Source organism: Rana temporaria, chromosome 3, assembly GCF_905171775.1.
Source record: "Rana temporaria chromosome 3, aRanTem1.1, whole genome shotgun sequence".
NCBI classification, from domain to species: domain Eukaryota; kingdom Metazoa; phylum Chordata; class Amphibia; order Anura; family Ranidae; genus Rana; species Rana temporaria.
The window spans coordinates 208,770,390-208,791,138 of NC_053491.1; the positions used below are offsets into that span (position 1 = coordinate 208,770,390).

The window sequence follows — 20,749 nt, forward strand, 5'->3', positions numbered from 1 at the left end:
GATATCAGAGACACTAACTACTGAGTGCTCTTATCACATGCCAACGTAATATTCGGCTGTAGAAGCCTGGAATGGAACTGCTCAAAGTGAGCTGCCTCAAAATGAGGCAACCATATAATGAAGAGATGAATTTAGGGGTGCCCAAGAGTTAAGGAAAGAGATCTGATCTCTCAGAGCAGGCACATTTTCACAGAGGAAGAACGACCTTTGCCTGGACAGCGTACAGCAAGAATACCAGCTGCTACAATCTCTGGGATAGAACCAATTCTGATTCTGGGAATTAGGGGCCAGATCCACAAAAACCTGACGTAACTTAAAAAATCCAATTTAAGTTACACTGGCTTAAAGTTTCTACCTAAGTGCCTGATCCACAAAGCACTTATCTAGAAATTTCAGGCTGTGTAACTAAAATTCCGCCGGCGCAAGGCGTTCCTATTCAAATGGGGCGAGTCCCATTTAAATGAGGCGCGCTCCCGCGGCGGCCGTACTGCGCATGCGCGTCGGCCGTACTGCGCATGCGCGAAGTTACGTTACGCCGAGTTTTGAGGATCGCGACGGCTTAAAGTTGCGTCGGGGAAAAAAAAAATGACAGCGGCATGCATTCCTGAGGGAGAACTCCATGCCAATTTTCAAAGAAAAAACCGGCATGGGTTCCCCCCCCAGGAGCATACCAGGTCCTTAGGTCTGGCATGGGTTGTAAGGAGACCCCCCCCACGCCGAAAAATTGACGTAGGGGGTCCCCCTACAATCCATACCAGACCCGTATCCAAAGCACGCTACCCGGCCGGCCAGGAAGGGAGTGGGGACGAGCGAGCGCCCCCCCCCCTCCTGAGCCGTGCCAGGCCGCGTGCCCTCAACATGGGGGGGTTGGGTGCTCTGGGGCAGGGGGGCGCACTGCGGGCCCCCCCACCCCAGAGCACCCTGTCCCCATGTTGATGAGGACAGGACCTCTTCCCGACAACCCTTGCCATTGGTTGTCGGGGTCTGCGGGCGGAGGCTTATCGGAATCTGGGAGTCCCCTTTAATAAGGGGGCCCCCAGATACCGGCCCCCCACCCTAAGTGAATGGATATGGGGTACATCGTACCCCTATCCATTCACCTGGAGGCAAAAAGTAAAAGTTAATAAACACACAACACAAGGCTTTTTAAAATAGTTTATTATTCTGCTCCGGACGCCCCCCCTGTCTTCGTTATTAGCTCAATTACCAGGGGGGGCTTCTTCTTCCGCTCTCCGGGGGTCTTCTTCCACTCTCCGGGGGTCTTCCGCTCTCCGGGGGGGCTTCTCCGGACTCCGGGGGGGCTTCTCCGGACTCCGGGGGGCTTCTTCCATCTTCTCCCCTCTTCCGCTCTTGACTCGGCGAACCCCGGTTCTTCTGCAGCTCTCCGGTGCCTTCTTCTTCAGCGCTGGCTGCCTGCTATGTTTGTGTGTTAGCTCGATTTCAAACAGGCAGCCGGCGCGGTCTTCTGTGACGTCAGGGTCTTCTGGTCTTCTGTTCTTCCGATGTTGCCTCGTCGCCTGTTGTCGCTGTAATGATGGAAGCGCGCCTTGCATCCCATTTATATAGGCATCACCGTCCCATCATGCTCCGGCAGGTACCCACGTGGTGGGTGCACGTGGGTAGGCACCCACCACGTGGGTACCTACCGGAGCATGATGGGACGGTGATGCCTATATAAATGGGATGCAAGGCGCGCTTCCATCATTACAGCGACAACAGGCGACGAGGCAACATCGGAAGAACAGAAGACCAGAAGACCCTGACGTCACAGAAGACCGCGCCGGCTGCCTGTTTGAAATCGAGCTAACACACAAACATAGCAGGCAGCCAGCGCTGAAGAAGAAGGCACCGGAGAGCTGCAGAAGAACCGGGGTTCGCCGAGTCAAGAGCGGAAGAGGGGAGAAGATGGAAGAAGCCCCCCGGAGTCCGGAGAAGCCCCCCCGGAGTCCGGAGAAGCCCCCCCGGAGAGCGGAAGACCCCCGGAGAGTGGAAGAAGACCCCCGGAGAGCGGAAGAAGAAGCCCCCCCTGGTAATTGAGCTAATAACGAAGACAGGGGGGGCGTCCGGAGCAGAATAATAAACTATTTTAAAAAGCCTTGTGTTGTGTGTTTATTAACTTTTACTTTTTGCCTCCAGGTGAATGGATAGGGGTACGATGTACCCCATATCCATTCACTTAGGGTGGGGGGCCGGTATCTGGGGGCCCCCTTATTAAAGGGGACTCCCAGATTCCGATAAGCCTCCGCCCGCAGACCCCGACAACCAATGGCAAGGGTTGTCGGGAAGAGGTCCTGTCCTCATCAACATGGGGACAGGGTGCTCTGAGGTGGGGGGGCCCGCAGTGCGCCCCCCTGCCCCAGAGCACCCAACCCCCCCATGTTGAGGGCACGCGGCCTGGCACGGCTCAGGAGGGGGGGGGCGCTCGCTCGTCCCCACTCCCTTCCTGGCCGGCCGGGTAGCGTGCTTTGGATACGGGTCTGGTATGGATTGTAGGGGGACCCCCTACGTCAATTTTTCGGCGTAGGGGGGGTCCCCTTACAACCCATACCAGACCTAAGGCCCTGGTATGCTCCTGGGGGGGAACCCATGCCGGTTTTGTTTTTTACAAATTGACGTGGAGTTCTCCCTCGGGAAAGCATACCAAATGCCGTCGCTGCAATGGGCCTTTACAAGGTGTGACTAACTTTACACTTTGTAAAACGAGCCCTAATTTTACACTTGCAAAATAACACTTACGGCGCAAAAAAGAAGCTAGAAAGCTTTGTGGATCGCCTTAAGTGCTAATTTGCATACTAGCAACGGCATTTCGACTCGAAATGCCCCCAGCGGCGGATGCGGTACTGCATCCTAAAATTAGGCAGTGTAAATCAATTACACATGCCGGATCTTCTGTGTAACTTTGGAAAAAGCCTTTTGAGGATCGTTTCCAAAGTTACACACAGACTGAACAGCACTTAAGTCGGAGTATCTCTTTTGAGGATCTGGCCCTAGGAACCTAACCAAATTTCTGCAGGGTGCAAACTGGGGCAAGGACTTTGTAAACACTTGCAGAGCCATGGAAGGACCAAAAAGCAATGCCACAAATTAAAAATGTCGGTAATCTATCCTAAACTGTAAAAACCTCTGATGAAAAGGAAAAATTGGGATGTGCAAGGAGGAATTCTTGGTCTAATCATGCCAGGAAATTCCCTAGTTGGAGCAAAGTCACAACAGTGTGTACTGACCCTATTCAAAATCTCTGCACTCAATAAATTTGTTGAAACTCTTCAGGTCCAGAATTCGTCAAGTGTTTCCATTTAGCTTGGGGACCAAGTTTGAAAAAACAAACACAAAACAAAGGAGGAACTTTTCTTGATTACTCCCAAAGCAGGCAGGCGATCAACAACCTGCAATAAGGACAAACTTTTTTGGGGATCAAAGAATATTTTAAAGTATGTCTGCAATATCTTCATGCCACAGTCTTGCAAATGCCTGCAAACATCCCCCCTCCCGCCCAAACAAGTAGGAGTGTCCTTCCACTGAGAGGGAGACTAGGAACCCAACTTTCCTGGCTTAGAGGGCCAAGTTCTCTCACAAAGCTGGGACTAAGACTTTTTTCTGGAGGTTGAGGCCTGTGAGGAATTAAAGGATTGTCTTGATGAGCCTGCTCTAGAAGATGAATCTGCAGATGCTGGCGATTCATGCTATTCCAGTTTTTCTTGAGAGGCAAGAGGGAACTCCTGCCTTCCAAAGTCTTCTGGATGTACTTATCCAACTTGTATCCAAACAGACTTTTCCAATGAAAAGGAAAACCTGTCAAAAAAAAAAAATTCTAGGCAATCAGCATTTCAGCCAAAGTATCCAAAATATCAAATTGGCTGTAAAAAAGAGTGATGGGTCCTAGAGGCACAGCAATTGGACTGAAGATGGGAAGATCTTTCCTCTCAGAACTACTGACACCAAATCTATCTGATTAATGTGGGTTTATAACAAAGTCATATGTCATATATTGCCAGTCTTCAATCTATGTAAACAACCTCTGGCTGACTGATCCAAAAAAGAAAAAGAAATAAAGCATCTTGGATGAACTTTCGTGGCTGATTAATACTACTCCTTCAAGGTTAAAGTCAGCACCAGGATCAACATGCATGCAGTGATCACTTTTGTTGTTCCAAGGTCCACCAGGGTCTCTGCTCATTGCATAAACATGTACTGTATGCTCAGCCAATATAATTGTGCATGTTTATACACTTGCTATAAAGCAGGGTTGTCAAACTCAATTACATCATGGGCTGTGTTAGCATTATGGTTGCCCTCCAAGGTGCGGTTGAATTCGTAAGACTATATTAATTTATCCAGAGCCTTTTATCTCAGAGGTGCAGGAACTTAACTACGCGCCTCCCCACTGAACCACATCGAACAGCAGATGTGCCCAAACTACATTAACAGTGGGAGGATCTTAAAGAGGCAAAAAATACTAGTTGTGTCTTATGTGTGGAGTTCAGAGATGCAATATGTACAGAGTGCAGTTTCAGCAGTGCCCTATGCACAGAGTCTGGGGGTAAAAGGTTCAAGTGTGCCCTATGCACAGAGTGCAGGGTTCAAGGGTGCCCTGTGCACAGAGTGCAGGGTTCAAGGGTGCCCTATGCATAGAGTGCAGCCTCAGGAGTGCCCTATGCACAGACTACAATGTTCAGGGGTGCGCTATGTACAGAGTTGATGAGTGTGCCACATAGAGTGCAGGGTTTAGGTGTGTGCTATGCAGTGTGCAGGGTTCAGCTCTCTTTCACAGGCTGTCCACATTTTTACTTCCACCCCCTGGCTCGAACCTCTTTACCACTCTCCCGCATCCCCCATTTCTGCACACATGTACGCCCTCACCTCCATCCCCAAAAGCTTCCTCGCTTCTCACCTACTCATCCAGGCTCTAGCTCCTCCCATCAGCATAGACGTCTCTGCTTCTCTCTCTCACTTGCAGGGAGATCATTCGTCGGCATCTGTGCACAGATGGGGATCACAGTGCAGCTTACTATGCTATGCCCCATCCCACACTACATCTTCATCTCCTTTGTCCCCACCAGTACGAGTGCCGGGCAAGCAGGGATCTGTGAGAGCCACCAAGAGGAAAGCTGTCCTTGTAAACACAGAAGGCTTTATGTTTTTTTTTAATGCGACAGTGGTGAGCAGGGAGCGGAGGGAGAGAGCCGAAGGTGGCATTCTGGCTGAAAGAAAATCCTGGGTGTGAAGGCCACATGAAATGGCATGGCGGGCCAATTTCAGCAGGTGGGCCTGGGTTGTGACACACGTGCTTTAAAAAAAGCAGGCAGATCAAAAGGCATTTGTTGATTAGGTGGTATTGGTGAACAATGGAAGTCCTGCCATATCTTTGCCAACTTCCACCATATATACTTATAAATGACTAACCACGTCAAGGAGCCGATTTTTTTTTTCTTTTAAAAATTTTCAGAAGTACCTGCTGTTAGCAGAAACAAGATCCCATAAACAGCTAATGACTTTATTTCCGTAGAAAGTTTTTTTTTCTTTCTACATTTTATTATGTGGTCAGTTAAGATACAAATACCAATTGAATTATTGTCGAAAATTTCTAGTGAAAGAACAAAAATACAGCTCAGAGTGAGCTTGTTATGAATACATCCAACATGCAGTCAACCTTAAAAAAAAAAATGAAAATGTTATGATTTTAAACTGGATCACAGACCCGAGAAAAATCTGATCAGCCAATTGTGGAAAACAGAATTGAGTTGTGCCCTACATTCAACTTGTAAAATAACAGTATTACCCTGGAAGGCTTACATTTTCGCACCAATAAACTCATAGACGCACAAATTACTGTAACAGGTGGACCCATGTGGTTTTAAATGCAATGTAATACAATAAACTGTAGAGTATCGCATTTCCAGGAAAGGAAAAGACATCTAAACCTGAACCTGATCCTTAAGCAATCTTTAATTTTGGCATTAAAATGTACACACTCCCAAAGGGGTCATTATATCGTTTGACCTAAAGTTTTAATTGAAACTTTAAACAAAATATATTTCTTTCCTAATACATCTGACCCCTATAGTACATTTAGCGCCAGACAAATTCATCTTTGTAGCTTCAGTGTGTTTATTCATACTTAAAAGATTAATGCCACAAAAAGGAGAACTGGGCATTTTAAGAATAAACATGGTGGTTTTTGTACTAGAAAAGAAAAGGTGAAAAATAATAAATCCATCTGGGTAATTTTTTTTCTTCTGATCACAATTCACAGGCATTAGATATATAGACTGGGAAAACAATGTTTAGGAACATATGTTCCTAAAGCTGACAGTGTGCATTTTTTTATTACTACTCCAGCCCAAAGTTCATAGGCTGCTCTCAAGCAACAGGTATTTTAGTAGTATTCTTTTTTGTATTTTTTTTTGGCAGTAGTGGTCTGTGCATAAAGATGTTTTTTCATAGTACCCCTGGGTAAAATGTCCAGTAACCTCCACTAGTATGTTAGAGTAAATTAAACACCTGTGCAATGGTATCGCACAGAGCAGCCCGGATTCTCCTCTTCCAGGGTCCCCCATAAGCATTTGGCAAGTGCCCCCAAAGAAAGACCTTTTCTATGGGGGCACTTTTGCAGGCTTATTTCCGAGTCACCCTTTCTGCATCTATTGGCACTGCCCCCCAATCAATTGTCACAGAATTTGATTGACAATGGTGGCTCGCACTGCTATCAATCTGCCCTGTGAGGAGGGAGAGCGCAGAGAGAGACGGGCACAACACAAGATTGAGAATGGGCTCAGGTAAGTATAAGGGGGACGACGACTCTGTGACATAGGATTTTTACCGTAACGCATAGAATGCATTAGGGGAAAAAAACTTCAGGCTTTAAAACTACTTTAGGTGGGTGCCATGATTTGAGTCCTTTCTCTTGCAGCATTCTATGGTGCCACGCTTGCATGCAGGGGCTATACTGTGTGCATCAACAGAAACACACAGCCCTGCAGCCAAGGATGGCCGTTCACTCCCCTGCTCCTCCCTCCTAAGCCAACAGACTGACTGGAAACTGCACTGTCCATTATTAACACTTTCCTGCGCAGACCAGAAGTTCAGGGAAGAAGCATTGAGAGAGCAGAAGTTAGCAGCATTGAAAGTAAACCGAAAGAGCTGGGATGAGAATTTTAACTAATAGTATTCTAAGTAGTGTTTTTTTTTTTTTTTAATTAAACTAAAAACACGCTGAGGGTTTAATACTCTCATGCACATTTCTGGATGAAGATGGGGCTCAGGTAAGTATAAGGGGGTGGGGGGGGGGCTGCATCCAGAAGGTTATTTTTACTGTAATGCATAGAATTAATTTTTTTGGAGGGGTTGCTGGCCATTTTCTTTATTTTTTTTTTAAAAATGGGTACCACACCCCAGTGATCTTTGATCTACTCCACGTTGTTCAAGTAGATCTTTACCTCTTAAAGGTTCCCTACCCCTAACTTTAAAGAGTACATTTCCATTGATTTTCGTGTAAAAATAAAACAAAAAAAAAACAAGGGATTCTATGTTTAATTACAATTAAACATTACAACTTTTCAAGTAGCAAATATTTTATCTAACCTTTCAAATTTGGCACGAGAGTAAAAAAAACATGTCAACAATAATAATAATAATAATGTTAATTAATAAATACTCGGGATAGACTGTGGTAAACTTTGCAGAAGTACTTTACTGTGCAGAGGTTCTTTGTTCATTGTTGACACTATCATCATACAGCATAACATTGGGGTTTATTTAATAAAGGCAAAGTGGCTCTTCACATTCAAAGGAATTTCACTTTTCTTAGCTTAGCTTTTCATTCTCATTAAGCTTGGTGAATGTGGTGAAAAATTAACATTACAAAGTATATCCAATTATGTGCAAGGAAAAAAACAGAAGCGTAATTTTGCTTGCACATGAATGGATGGATGTCAGCAGGGCTTCACCATATTCGCTAAGCTGAACGAAAATTCCCTTACAACATAAACAGGTTATTTGCCTTTAGCAAATCAACACCACTGTGTAGCAGCTCAGCATCCATATCAGTTGTGAGGCCTAGATACCACAACATTCTCTGTGAGCTTATGGTAGTTATACCACTGGATGGTTGATAGACACAAAATCAGTAACCAAACATAGCTTTATGCCTGCCTTAAACTACTGCACCTTACACATTGTATACAATGTTACCATATAAAACTTTTGCTCACGTAAAATAAATTTGTCACTCTTAGCCAATGACCAAGAGCACCGGCCGGAGTGTTCTGGCGAGGGGGGGGGGGTCCTCCTGTCAGAACACAATAGCACAGCAGGGGAGATCACTGTACTAACATCAGATTGTTAGTACATTGGCTCCGACCTGAGCTGTCAGTTATTTTTGTTCAACAAAAAAAGCTAGTAGTGTATATTAGGCTTTACTTAGATCCTCCATTCAGACTTTGCACCCAAGTAAATCTGGTAGGTTCAATGGACAATTGGTGTGCCCATTGTATAGAAAAAGAGAATATAGAATAGAATATAGAATATATGGTTACCAAGGCATAATCTTTTTTTTTTTTCTGGGGCACAAAAGCAATCAATATGACCATGCAGAAAAATAAGAGGTAAAATAATTTAATAAGTGTACTGAACGTTGTCTTGTAAATATTGTTTGCATGTTTTTGTAAATCTTCTGTAACCACCAATAAATGTACTGTACTTTGTGTTGTGAATATTGTTTTCTGTGGTACTTATATATTCCCTGTAACCCTACCAATAAATGTATATTGCAGACTTAACGACTACTTTGGTCAAAGAATCCTCAGATTTGGGGATGTTTATGTAAATACTCTTTATAGTTATTCACACATACACTTAACTTCATCCACACTAATGCCGCGTACACACGATCGGACATTCCGACAACAAATGTTTGATGTGAGCTTGTTGTCAGAAAATCCGACTGTAGCCCCATACACACTATCAGTTTTCCTGTAGGTTTATCTTTTCAGGTTTACCAAAACCATCTAATATGAGGTCAAACCTTAAGAGTTTCAATTTGTATGCAATCAGACAGGGCCTTGCACTACATAGTTTTGGTAAACCTGAAGAGAAAAACCAGCAGAAAAACGAATAGTGTGTATGGGGCTTGTGTGTATGCTCCATCAGACATTTGCTGTCGGAATTTCCAACAACAAATGCTTGAGAGCTGGTTCTCAAATTTTTCGACAACAAAAGCTCGGAAAGTCTAACCGTGCGTACACAATTCAATGCACAAAAATCCTACGTATGCTCGGAATCATTGAACCTAATTTTTCTCGGCTCGTCGTAGTGTTGTACGTCACTGCGTTCTTGACGCTCGGAATTTCCGACAACATTTGTGTGACCGTGTGGATGCAAGACAAGTTTGATCCAACATTCTGTTGGAAAAAAATCCATGGTTTTGTTGTCGGAATGTCCGATCATGTGTACGCGGCAGTAGACTGAGGTTTCCAAACACATAATCCCTACAAGGAACAAAGAGAATGGATCATAACAGCCTAAAAGAAATGTTTTTAAATATACAAGTAGCATGTTCTGTTATGTAGCATGCAAAAGGGAATTACTTAATTCACAAGCTACTTATCCTCCTCTGCCCTGTATTTAACAGTAGAAGTTGTAAAATTAGTAGTGTGAAATTCTATTTTTGTCACTATGAATGCCAAGGTGAGAAATTAAAAGGGAATTGGATACAGACAGAAAATGATGACCAACAAAAATATAAGGACTACCTTCTAAGGAACAAATTGTGCATATCTGTAAATCAGTAAATCTAGACGTTAAAATACCAGCCAAGCTAGCATTTGCAGACTAGGAAGCAAAAAGGGCAACCTTCATGTCTTTCTTATGAAAAGTTACCTTAAAGCAAAATTTTAGACCTTTAGCATTTATTAGGCAAATTAAACTTTTACTTGTGTGGGCAGAAAGTCCTTCTCCAACCAATAGAGTAAACCGGAAGAACGTTATCCCACAAAAATGACATTCATCGCTACTAACTTGCACCAAGAACAGGAATGCCTTATCTATGTGAAGATGACTGTGATAAAAGACACATCAAAGTCAAATTTCATTTGACAGAACTTATGCCGCGTACAGACGGTCATTTTTTGTGATAGAAAAAAACATGACGTTTTATGTGATGAAAAAAACAACGTTTTTTAAACTTCATTTTCAAAAACGATGAAGCATACACACCATCCTTTTTTCCAAAAGCTCTAGCAAAGCGCGGTTACGTTTAGCACGTGCGACGGCATGTTCCATTCAAACTCGCGTCCTAACTTGCTTCTGAGCATGCACGGGTTTAAAAGCATTGTTTTAAACGTCGTTTTAGCCTACACACGGTCATTTTTTTTATGACACAAAAAACAACGTTTTGAAAAACGACACAAAAAATTTAAGCATGCTTCAATTTTTTTTTGTCGTTTTTCAGAAGACCTAAAACAACGTTTTCCCCACACACGGTCATTTAAAATGACGTTTTTAAAAAAGTAATTTTTTTACATCACATAAAGCGACCGTGTGTACGGGGCATTATTCTACTCATCCTTCCGTTTACCGGCTAGAAATATAAATCAGACTTTCATGAAAGTTCTTTCACTGCATTGGCTTTATGGGAGGCAGATCATGTAAAATTTTATTTTAAAATACATAAAAAAAGAAAGTGATTACCACAGGTGCACCCATCACTGTGATATTTAAATGGTAACAAAAATCCTACAATAATAAAAAGTTCCTGAGTACCATGGCACAAATGTCAGGCTTAAAAGCAGGCGAAGAAATGTGCTTGCCAATAAAACTAACATTTTTGTAGAAAAAAAGAGGTTCTGATGGGTTAGTGCTTTTAGAGTGCTAAACTTTGATTGCGCAGAAAGCAAAAATCTTTTAAAAAATTATGCAGTATAGATATAGGGCTAGATTCAGAAAGGAGTTACGTCGGAGTATCTCCAGATACGCAGTCGTAACTCCGAATGAGGGCCGTCGCATTTCGGTGCCCGATTCATAGAATCAGATACGCCTCAATGTTGCCTAGATACGATCGGCGTAAGTCTCCTATGCCGTCGTATCTTAGGGTGCATATTTACGCTGGCCGCTAGGGGCCCTTCCGTAGATTTCCACGTAGAATATGCAAATGTGATAGATACGCCGATTCAGAAACGTACGTCCGCCCGGCGCATTGATTTATGCCATTTACGTTAGTCTTTTTCCGGCGTAAAGTTACCCCTGCTATATGAGGCGTAGCCAATGTTAAGTATGGACATTGGGCCAGCGTCAAATTTTGCGTTGTTTACGTTGTTTGCGTAAGTCGTACGCAAATAGGGCTGTGCGTAAGTTACGTTCACGCCTTAAGCAATGACTATTTGCGGCGTAATTTGGAGCATGCGCACTGGGATACTTTCACGGACGGCGAATGCGCCGTTCGTTAGTAACGTCAATTACATGGGGTCACGATTAATTAGCATACAACACGCCCCCTACCAGAATATTTTGAATTAGGCGGGCTTACGCCAGCCCATATACGCTACGCCGCCGTAACTTCGGGCGCAAGTTCTTTCTGAATACGAGACTTGCCTCTCAAAGTTAAGGCGGCGTAGCGTATATGAGATACGCTACGCCCGCCTAAAGATAGGCATTTGTTTCTTAATCTAGCCCATAGTATATATGCACAGACACAGTTTACATAAGGCAAAGCAACTTTACAGAGCAAGTGTACTATAATATCTATATAAAAAAACTGTTTACTAATTTACTACTTTAAGCATTAAGTGTCTTTGAAACCTGATAATGTAAAAGAGATCTTAGATGAATGCAAAATGAGCCATAAGAATAACTGTTCACCTTTGTCTGTTTATTTGTTTTTGGATGCATCGTTTGGCAAGAAAACAAATAATCCAGATCCGATTCAAATTTAATAAGACCCCAACGTCCTGCAAGAAGTATCAGGGTTTCTATATAGGACAATAATAGCCATGGCATACTGGGTAACCCAAACCAGCCCTAGATACATCCAGCTTCAATAATAGTGGTCAGTACAGCAGTTGGGAAATGAACAAGCTAGAGATGTAATTCTCAGTCCAGGGAATTCTGCATCTCATATGTATTCAAAGAAATACCAAGAGGGCATAACCTGACATTCTGTGTTAAAGATTTTTGTTTTGACTGATGTTTCTTGAATTTCACAGTATGTGGCCAGCTCAATAGTAAAGTACTAAGCTAGTGATGTCCACCCTAAATTTCTGCATATTATTTACACCCCAATAAATAATAATATGGGATCTTACCCATCATGTTATACAAGCTTTGTGGTGCAAATTGCCTTGGCATTTTCTGTATTGCTTCTTGGTAGACTAAGAGGGCATCCTAGAAAATAAAACCACAGAAATATCAATGTTGCGATGAAAACCATACTAAATACCAATAGGAAAAGGTAGTAATATCAACATAAATTAGACATGATAAATTAAATTCACTTTTATCAATTCACATTCTAAACCACCGTCTGTGTTTAGGACACTAGCATAAATGTGAGCATTCTACTATTAATCTACGCACAACTTCCAATTTAAAAATTAAACACTTGCAAGTTGATTTTTTTTTTAACTTAATATAAAGCAGAGGTCCACACAAAAAGTGAACCTGAGCTTTTCGGAACCCTCCCCCCTCGGATGTCACATTTGGCACCTTTCAGGGGGGAGGGGGTGCAGATACCTGTTTGATACAGGTATTTGCACCTACTTCCGGGAATAGACTGACCTCCCCCCGCCGGCGCTGTCTCCTGGGAAACACACTGGTCCCAGGAGACAGCAGGGACCAGTGAGGACAGGGCGTGTTGCTCGCACATGCGCAGTAGGGAACCAGGCAGTGAAACCACAACACTCCACTTCTTGATTCCCTCACCGAGGATGGCGGTGGGGGCAGCCCAGAGACGAGCGATTGCTCGGCTTCAGCTGCCAACATCGCGGGATGAGCTGGACAGGCAAGTGTCCATTTATTAAAAGCTGCAGTATTTGTAGCTGCTGGCTCTTAATATTTTTTTTTTTTTCGTGTGACCTCCACTTTAACTAATACAATAATATATTTTGTTTGTATGCATGGAAAAGCGTTGGATTTTAATTTTTTTTCGTCAGGTGCTAACTTTTAAAATAGTGATGGCAAACCTTGGCACTCCAGATGTTTTGGAACTACATTTCCCATGATGCTCAGCTACACTGCAGAGTGCATGAGCATCATGGAAAATGTAGTTTCAAAACATCTGGGGTGCCAAGGCTCACCATCACCGTGTTAAAATTATCAATTATTCTATTTGTGATTTTTTTTCCATTACACATGGCAAAAACATATCCAAAACTGTATTTAAATTTCACCTTAATGTATTTGATTCACAAAAGCATCATTTAATATGTTTGGGCTTGTTTATTAAAATAAATAATGTTTTTAGTACAAATGGGATGCAGCTGCATTTAAAATCAAAATAAAAAAAATCAAAATTAAAAAACAAACAATGTGATTATAAAACATTTTATTGGTCAGTTTTTCACGGGAATAGATTTCATAATTTTAATCAAATAAACTAAGTATAAGATAAGCAAGTAAAGGGAACAGAATAGCGTCAACATCCTCCTTAATGCCAGTCCCAAAAATTCCTCATTTAACATTAAAATATTTCACTCACTATATTTGCACCATATAGTATTTACGGACTACTTACTCATTTGTATTAGCTAAAAAGTAAATGAAAACAAAATCAAGACAATGTACTAATAACTTTAAAACATTATTGTAATTTTTAAAATACATTTTCAATATTTTTAATTTGCAGCTTTGTAAACTAATACTGGATGATTCTGCTGTGAAGGTTTTTGGTGCTTTTATGTGGTATCACTTGGGCTCCTGTGTTGTCACTTCATTACACAGCTTTATGATGGAGTTTACACATGCCCATTTAAACACACTTACATAGACACGATCCACTGTTGTCACCATCAGACAACCCTAAATAAAAAATTGCAAGTAGCCTTCATTGGAGTGCATGCATGCATGTTGGCAGTAAGTGGCTGTAGGGAAGTTTTAGGAGATCAGCAGCACTGAGATGCAATCAAGCATAAAAAGAAACTAAAAATAAGTGTTTTATTTAAAAAAAAAAATCAAATGTTATACACAGTGCCCTTACAAACTCAATCTCATTAGGTTAGGTTTTACTTCTACTTCACCTAAATGATGGTAAAAAGCTATGCTACAAACTCAGATAAAAATCGACATAAAGCCATTATGTTTCATATTTCTGTTTTGTCATGTTACATGGAAATCTTTGATTGAGAAGACACAAAATTTGTAAAATCGTAAAATTAGACAAGTGGAAACCAAACATACACAGTAATTTAAATAAAGTGTGCCCCAGCAGCAACTTCAGCCAGTGGAAGAGGGAATGCTGAAGGGGTCAGAGTGGTTTTTTTTTGGGAAGGGGGGGGGGTTGCATTTGAACTTTGGAAAAACAAACTGTGGTTGCCATGCAGCATCTAAAGCCAGTGGGAGAGACAGGAAGCTGGTGGCTTCAGGGTAGCCACAGAGGATCGGGGTTAAGGGGGGGGGAGACACCAATGCCAAAAGAGTGTGGGAGGAGGCATAGAACAGTGGCGGGAGGTAGAGAGGTGGACTACACAGGGAAGCAGTGACAATGGCAGGGAAGCAGCGACAGCAGCAGGGATTGGGGGCGGGGTCATATTTTGGCTGCTAATCAGAGCTAAATGTTTGTTTAGCAAAGTCTGCTGAACAGTTTTGCTATAAGCTCATGGTCAATAGCAGAAGGAGCTATGCCAGGTCAGACCTCATTAGCTGAAAACAGTGCTGTAGGTCAGTACACTGTATGAACCTGGCAGTGAAAGGGTTTAATTGTATGCAGAACAAATGCTGCCTGTTTGTTTTGGGGCACCCCATTAGTCAAGAATTTATCAGAGTTTTAAATGGTGGCTCAAACCAATGGATGGTTTGTTTTAAGCTATTTCCAAAAAGTTGCAAAAGGCCGAATTAGAGGGAAGAGGGGAAAAAGGAAAGATCAATAGGGAGAAATTATTCAAAATATTCAACAGGTACCAATAATTTAAATTTTGTACATCAACAAACCATATCTTATATAGAGAATATTTTATAATCCAAAATGTTTTTTTTTTTTTAAATTGCCGCATTTGCCAAATTGTAATAAATGTTAGAGACTTAATTTACTTGTCAGGGAATTGCTTTAAAATGTTGGAAAAAAAGTATTTTTTTTAGCATTAACAAGGTATTCCACTGTAAGAGGACTATAGTTCCAACTCTGTATATACTGGGTTGTTTGGATGATCTTGACTGCACTGAGGTCTATAAAACAGAAATCATAACAGTATTGTTCCTGGCCAAGACACAAAATAAAAATGGAAAAGCAAAATATCGCCAACAACTAAACAATGTGTCTTGGAAGTCAAATATATAATTTATTTATTAGAGAAGAGGATATTCAGCCATATGGCATGAAGGATATACACACCTGGATAAGCCTAAATAGATCTTATTATGAATAGAGTAAAAATACAGTGAGCATGTTCTTCAGATTGATTACCCAAAAATCCAGAGGCCTGTGCTGTCAGTATTAAAACTCTTATGCCGTGTACACACGACTGTTATTCATGTCATGAAAAAAAAAACGTTTTTGTCAATGTGATTTGTCATGATTCCTCTCAAGCCTGCCTTGCATACACACCTTTGTGAAAAAAAATGCTCGAGCAAAGCGTGGTGACGTACAACACGTACAACGGCACTATAAAGAGGAAGTTCCATTCGAATGGCGCCACCCTTTGGACTGCTTTTGCCAATTTCAACTTGCTTCTGAGCATGCACGTTTTTTCCCCCTTGTTAAAGCGTACATACGTCCGTTTTTCACGACGTGAAAAACAACGAGAAAAAAAAAGAGCAGGTTCTAAATTTTTAATGCCCATTTTTCTCGTCGAGAAAAATGCTCTGGAGTATACACACGACCATTTTTCACGACCAATTAAAAAAATTGCATTATTCTCGTCATGAAAAACAGTTGTGTGTACGCTGCATTAGATTAATTATAATGCAAAAAGCAATGGGACAAGATCCAGCTCATAGGTACCTGATCTGCATGCACTCATTGGTCATACTAAATGACGTACGGGTTGCTTATGTTTTAAGCACTGTAAGTTTGATTATAATAGATTTTGCACATTTTCTTTATTGTTAAAAAACACAAAAGCTAAATAAAACCAGAATTCAATAAAAAAAGTTCCACGTTTCACTAATTTGTGTAACTCACCTCATACTGGCCTTGTTCATGGTACAACTTCCCCAGATTATAAAGGCAGCTAGTTACTGAACTTTTATGAGCATTAGGATCTTTTAAATTTTCATCTGGAATTTCTGAACATTTCAAGAAGGTCCTTCTGGCCTCTTCAGCTCTTCCCTGATTCATAAGAATAATTCCTGTATTCAAGTATGCCGCTGTAAAATCAGTGATTGCATCATAAGTATCATTTTAAGTGAATACAAAACAGCTAAATGTAATATGTTAAAAATTCAGCGCTGCTTCTTTTAGTAGCAGTAAATTACTGGCCTTGAGAGAATATTTTTGCACACGTGGTCTGTCCCCAATTTCCCTTCCCTTACAGAAGGGACCACCATAGATGATTGGTGGTTCGACCTACATGCTTTTTCTAAACCTTTCATCTCTACAAAACGCTGCCAATTAGAATGCCAGTTTTGATGATGGTTTTGTGGTGAGGCCTTAGCCCTTCATCTTATTTTTAAAAAAAAATGTGATGATAATGATAAACAGATGCGAATGAGGATGATAAAATGTAAATTCATTACTTACATGCCAGTGTAGGCCTGCTACCAATTGCTAACTTGTAGTAGTGGAGAGCCTCTGAAAACTTGCTGTTTTCCTGGAGCAACAAGCCTCTGGAAAACAAACAGGAGAATGGATCACTATCTGAAAACTACTTAACAGAATATGTAAATGTTAAATTATTCAGGCAATTACATGTACGCAACACTGTATACATTTTAAAAACATATGCAAAGTTTATCCATGCAAACATAAAGACACACAGTTGAATTTAAATTATATTTAAAGTTAAAGTTTTGGCTTTAGATAAACTTTAAAACACAACTCCAGGATTTGCAACACTTTTAAAATCCGCTTTCTTTAAGGAATTAAGTCCAATTAGATACATGCCACTCTCTTTTTTTTTTTACGATTTACATTTTTTACTGAGTGTGGGGAGAACAAATATCCTTACACTATAGCCCTATACTTTCAGCATTTCGACACTGGACCTTCAAGTTTCTCATACAGCAGCTTCAGAGTGATATGCTTCTGTTCTGCCTGCAAAGAGCTGAAATCCCTGGAGCTCCTATTTAAAGCGGTGTTCTGCCCCCCCCCAAAAAAAAATAGAAACGAGAAGCTACACATACTGCAGCTGCTTGCTTTTACTAAATGGACACTTACCTGTCCTGGAGTCCAGAGATGTTGGCATCCGCAGCTGATGTTTCCATCAGCTGTCAGATTCTGCCGCCGCCATTGCGGGTAAGGGTACCGAGCAGTGTAGCCTTTCTGCTTCACAATGGGAACCGTACTGCAAATATGCAAAGGCCAGCCCCTGACGTTAAGGCCCGCAGACCGGACTCCTGGAAGTGAGAAAGGATACCTGCCAAAGATGGCTATCCTGTCCCCTCCCCCCCCGAAAGGTGCCAATTGTGGCACCGGAGGGGGAGGAGGAATCCGATGAGCAGAAGTTCCACTTCCGCTTTAAAGAATATGTATGTCTTTAAAGCCCCTAAAATAAATCGGAACAATCCAGATATACTGTAAATATAGGATTTTAAATTTTTCCTTTGACCCTTTAAGGACCAACTTTTTTAATTAGACAAAATCCACCCTCAACTTCTCCCACTGCAAGGGTTACATGCTTGTTACATCTGCGATCCAGGCTGTGTGCGATCCCTTGGTATTCTTATGTACCATGCAGGATTATTAACCATGCATTGTACATGGAGGAAGTAGGTGTGGGACCATTGCTGGGAATGCCTTAAAAAGGAGGCATCCCAGGACTGGTCACACCTTCAGAGGGAAAAAAAACGTTGAGAACCAACGATTCTCCAGATTTGTGCATCTTGGCGACACACTTGGTGTTTTTGCCGGCGAAAAATTTGGATTTGTTCTAATTTAATCTTACAGTCCCTTTTCCCCCCACCAGAAAAGTGTTTTGGCTAAATATACACATAAGGATCCACATATCAGAACTTTGTTGTACGAATATAGAGAAATATTCAAACAGCCAAAAGAAAATCGCTGTATTTTGTGTAATAAGATTATTTCTTATGATCTTAAAAGCCATCTTGTGGCCATCATTTTGTATTTTGTTTTATGAAATACCTCAAATAGAAAAAATATTGCTTTATCTCCACTAGATGGAGCTTACAATAATAGGAAGTTATCATATTACACATAATCGAGCAATATTTGTTGGGACTCGGCAAATGTTTGTCATATTCTTACAGTATTTTTTTAATACATAGACTCCCAAGTAATGCAGTAGTGCTACTTCTTTGCTACAGGAAAATGAAGCAGCCGCAGAATCCCGATGAGATTAAATATGTGCTCTGCTCCCTATGTTACACTTGCAGACCTGTGCGATATACATAGGTGTGCACAGCCTATTGCATTAGGGTATGCACATTTTAAAAAGTAGGTGTCAGTAACACAATGGACAGTGTCAGTAGTGCAGAGGTTGGTGTCAATAGGACCATGGATGGTGTCAGTTGGAAAGGCAGAGATTGTTAGTGTTTTTTTTATTTTTACACATTTATTTTTTATAACTTTTTACATTATTATTTACAGTTTTTTTTTATATATTTTTTTTAGGAGCCCCACTGGAGTGTCTTGCTGATATGTCAGAACCCTGATGTCTCACGTTTGAATCAGAGAAAAGGACTGAGGATAGGTGAAGGGGCAGGGAGTTCTGTGCAGGAGGGGGAATCTTCTCTACATGGGGTGAATAGGGTGTGCCACCCTGTCTGCACACCTATGTTAATATAATAATGCTTCACTGGCTGAGAATGCACACCGCCCTCTAAAATCATGCTACAGTGCATTTTAAAGCAAAATGTACATTCCAAGGTATTGTCAGTAGCCTTTCAAAAACACCAGGGAGTGGCTACAATGGTCGCATAGCAGAATGCTAAATTCCAATTCTGATGTCAAGCAGGGTTTTAGCTCAGTAAACACCACTATTCTAATACAGTGACCACTAGAAGAGTTACCGTACAAAAGTCATAATTCAAAACAATATAAAAGTAGAACCATCAGCATTTTAAAGCTCAACACATTGAGCAGAATAAATTAAACATTCCCCAATAAATTATTAGCAACAATTCTTCCACAAGCAGTTGAAAATTACATCTTTCAATCCTGCTGGCTCCTGCTCTCTCAGTGCTGCTTCCCCAAACCTCAGTGCTGCTTCCCCAAACCTTCACAGTCTATTAGGGTAGTCCTTCAAAATGAAAGGACTACCCTAATACTGAGATTAAACAAATATACCTACACAAGGTGTATCTGTTTATCCGCAGTCTTCTATTCAACATCAGTTCAAAGTGCTGAATTTATAAGTTTGTCTGAGCGTTCAGAAAAAAGGGGGGTGGAGAGCTGAAGTTACACTCTGCAGAGCTCAGTGAGGAGAGATGAGGGAAGGGACACGCCCCTTCATACAGCACACAGGCATTGGTGAGGCTGGAGCTCCCTCTCCTGTCACATTTTTTCTATTGGTGTCAGGAAAACTTGTCAGAAGTGGTCCATGATGATAGAGGAATGAAGCAGCAGAAAGAAATTACACTTATGCCGCGGACACACAACCGTTTTTCATGACGAGAAAAATGCAATTTTTTTAATTGGTCATTAAAAACGATCGTGTGTAGGCTCCAGAGCATGTTTATTTACGTGAAAAATGGGTATTAAAAATTTAGAACATGCTCTAATTTTTGTCGTTTTTCACGTCGTGAAAAATGGTCGTGTGTAGGCTTTAACAACGAGAAAACAATGCGCATGCTCAGAAGCAAGTTATGAGATGGGAGCACTCGTACTGGTAAAACTGGCGTTTGTAATGGAGATAGCACATTTGTCACGCTGTAACAGACTGAAAAGCACGAAGACTGAAAAGCGCGCATCTCACCAAACTTTTACTAACACAAAATCGGCAAAAGCAGCCCAAAGGCTGGCGCAATCTGACTGGAACTTCCCCTTTATAGTGCCGTTGTACGTGTTGTACGTAACCACGCTATGCTCGAGTATTTTTTTTCCATGATCATGTGTGTGCAAGGCAGGTTTGACAAGAATCACGACGAGAATTTTTTTTTTTTTCTAGGACATTAAAAGCGGTCGTGTGTACGTGGCATTAGTTCTTTTAACTGAGACAATTGAGACAAGTACCCACTATAGAGGGATATGATTTGTTCATTTTTCATGTCTGAGGTTTACAACTACTTTAACCATGAGCAATGCAGTCCCAATGAGTTTACCTTGGAGAACGGAGGGAGAGAGAGAAGCCAGGGAGTGCCTTGCTAGCCTAGGCTTTGGAACTGTGTTTACTGGTCTAAATTCAGGGAACTAAGTGTAATGTTTGCCTCGAACACTGTTCCTCTGCCATTAGCCTGAATCACTTCTGACAAGTATTCCTGACACCAA

The 20,749-nt window shown here is 41.6% G+C and overlaps 1 protein-coding gene across 1 annotated transcript in view; it reads right to left on the reverse strand.

Annotated features, from left to right (window-relative positions):
• TMTC2 (transmembrane O-mannosyltransferase targeting cadherins 2) overlaps positions 1-20,749 on the reverse strand; it is a 357,678-nt gene that overhangs the window by 107,239 nt on the left and 229,690 nt on the right. Inside the window, exons 5-7 of the mRNA XM_040344182.1 lie at positions 16,883-16,968; positions 16,325-16,509; positions 12,297-12,375 (exon numbers count right to left, since the gene is read on the reverse strand). Of these exons, the coding sequence (XP_040200116.1) occupies positions 12,297-12,375; positions 16,325-16,509; positions 16,883-16,968 (350 nt within the window). The remainder of the gene's footprint in view (positions 1-12,296; positions 12,376-16,324; positions 16,510-16,882; positions 16,969-20,749) is intronic.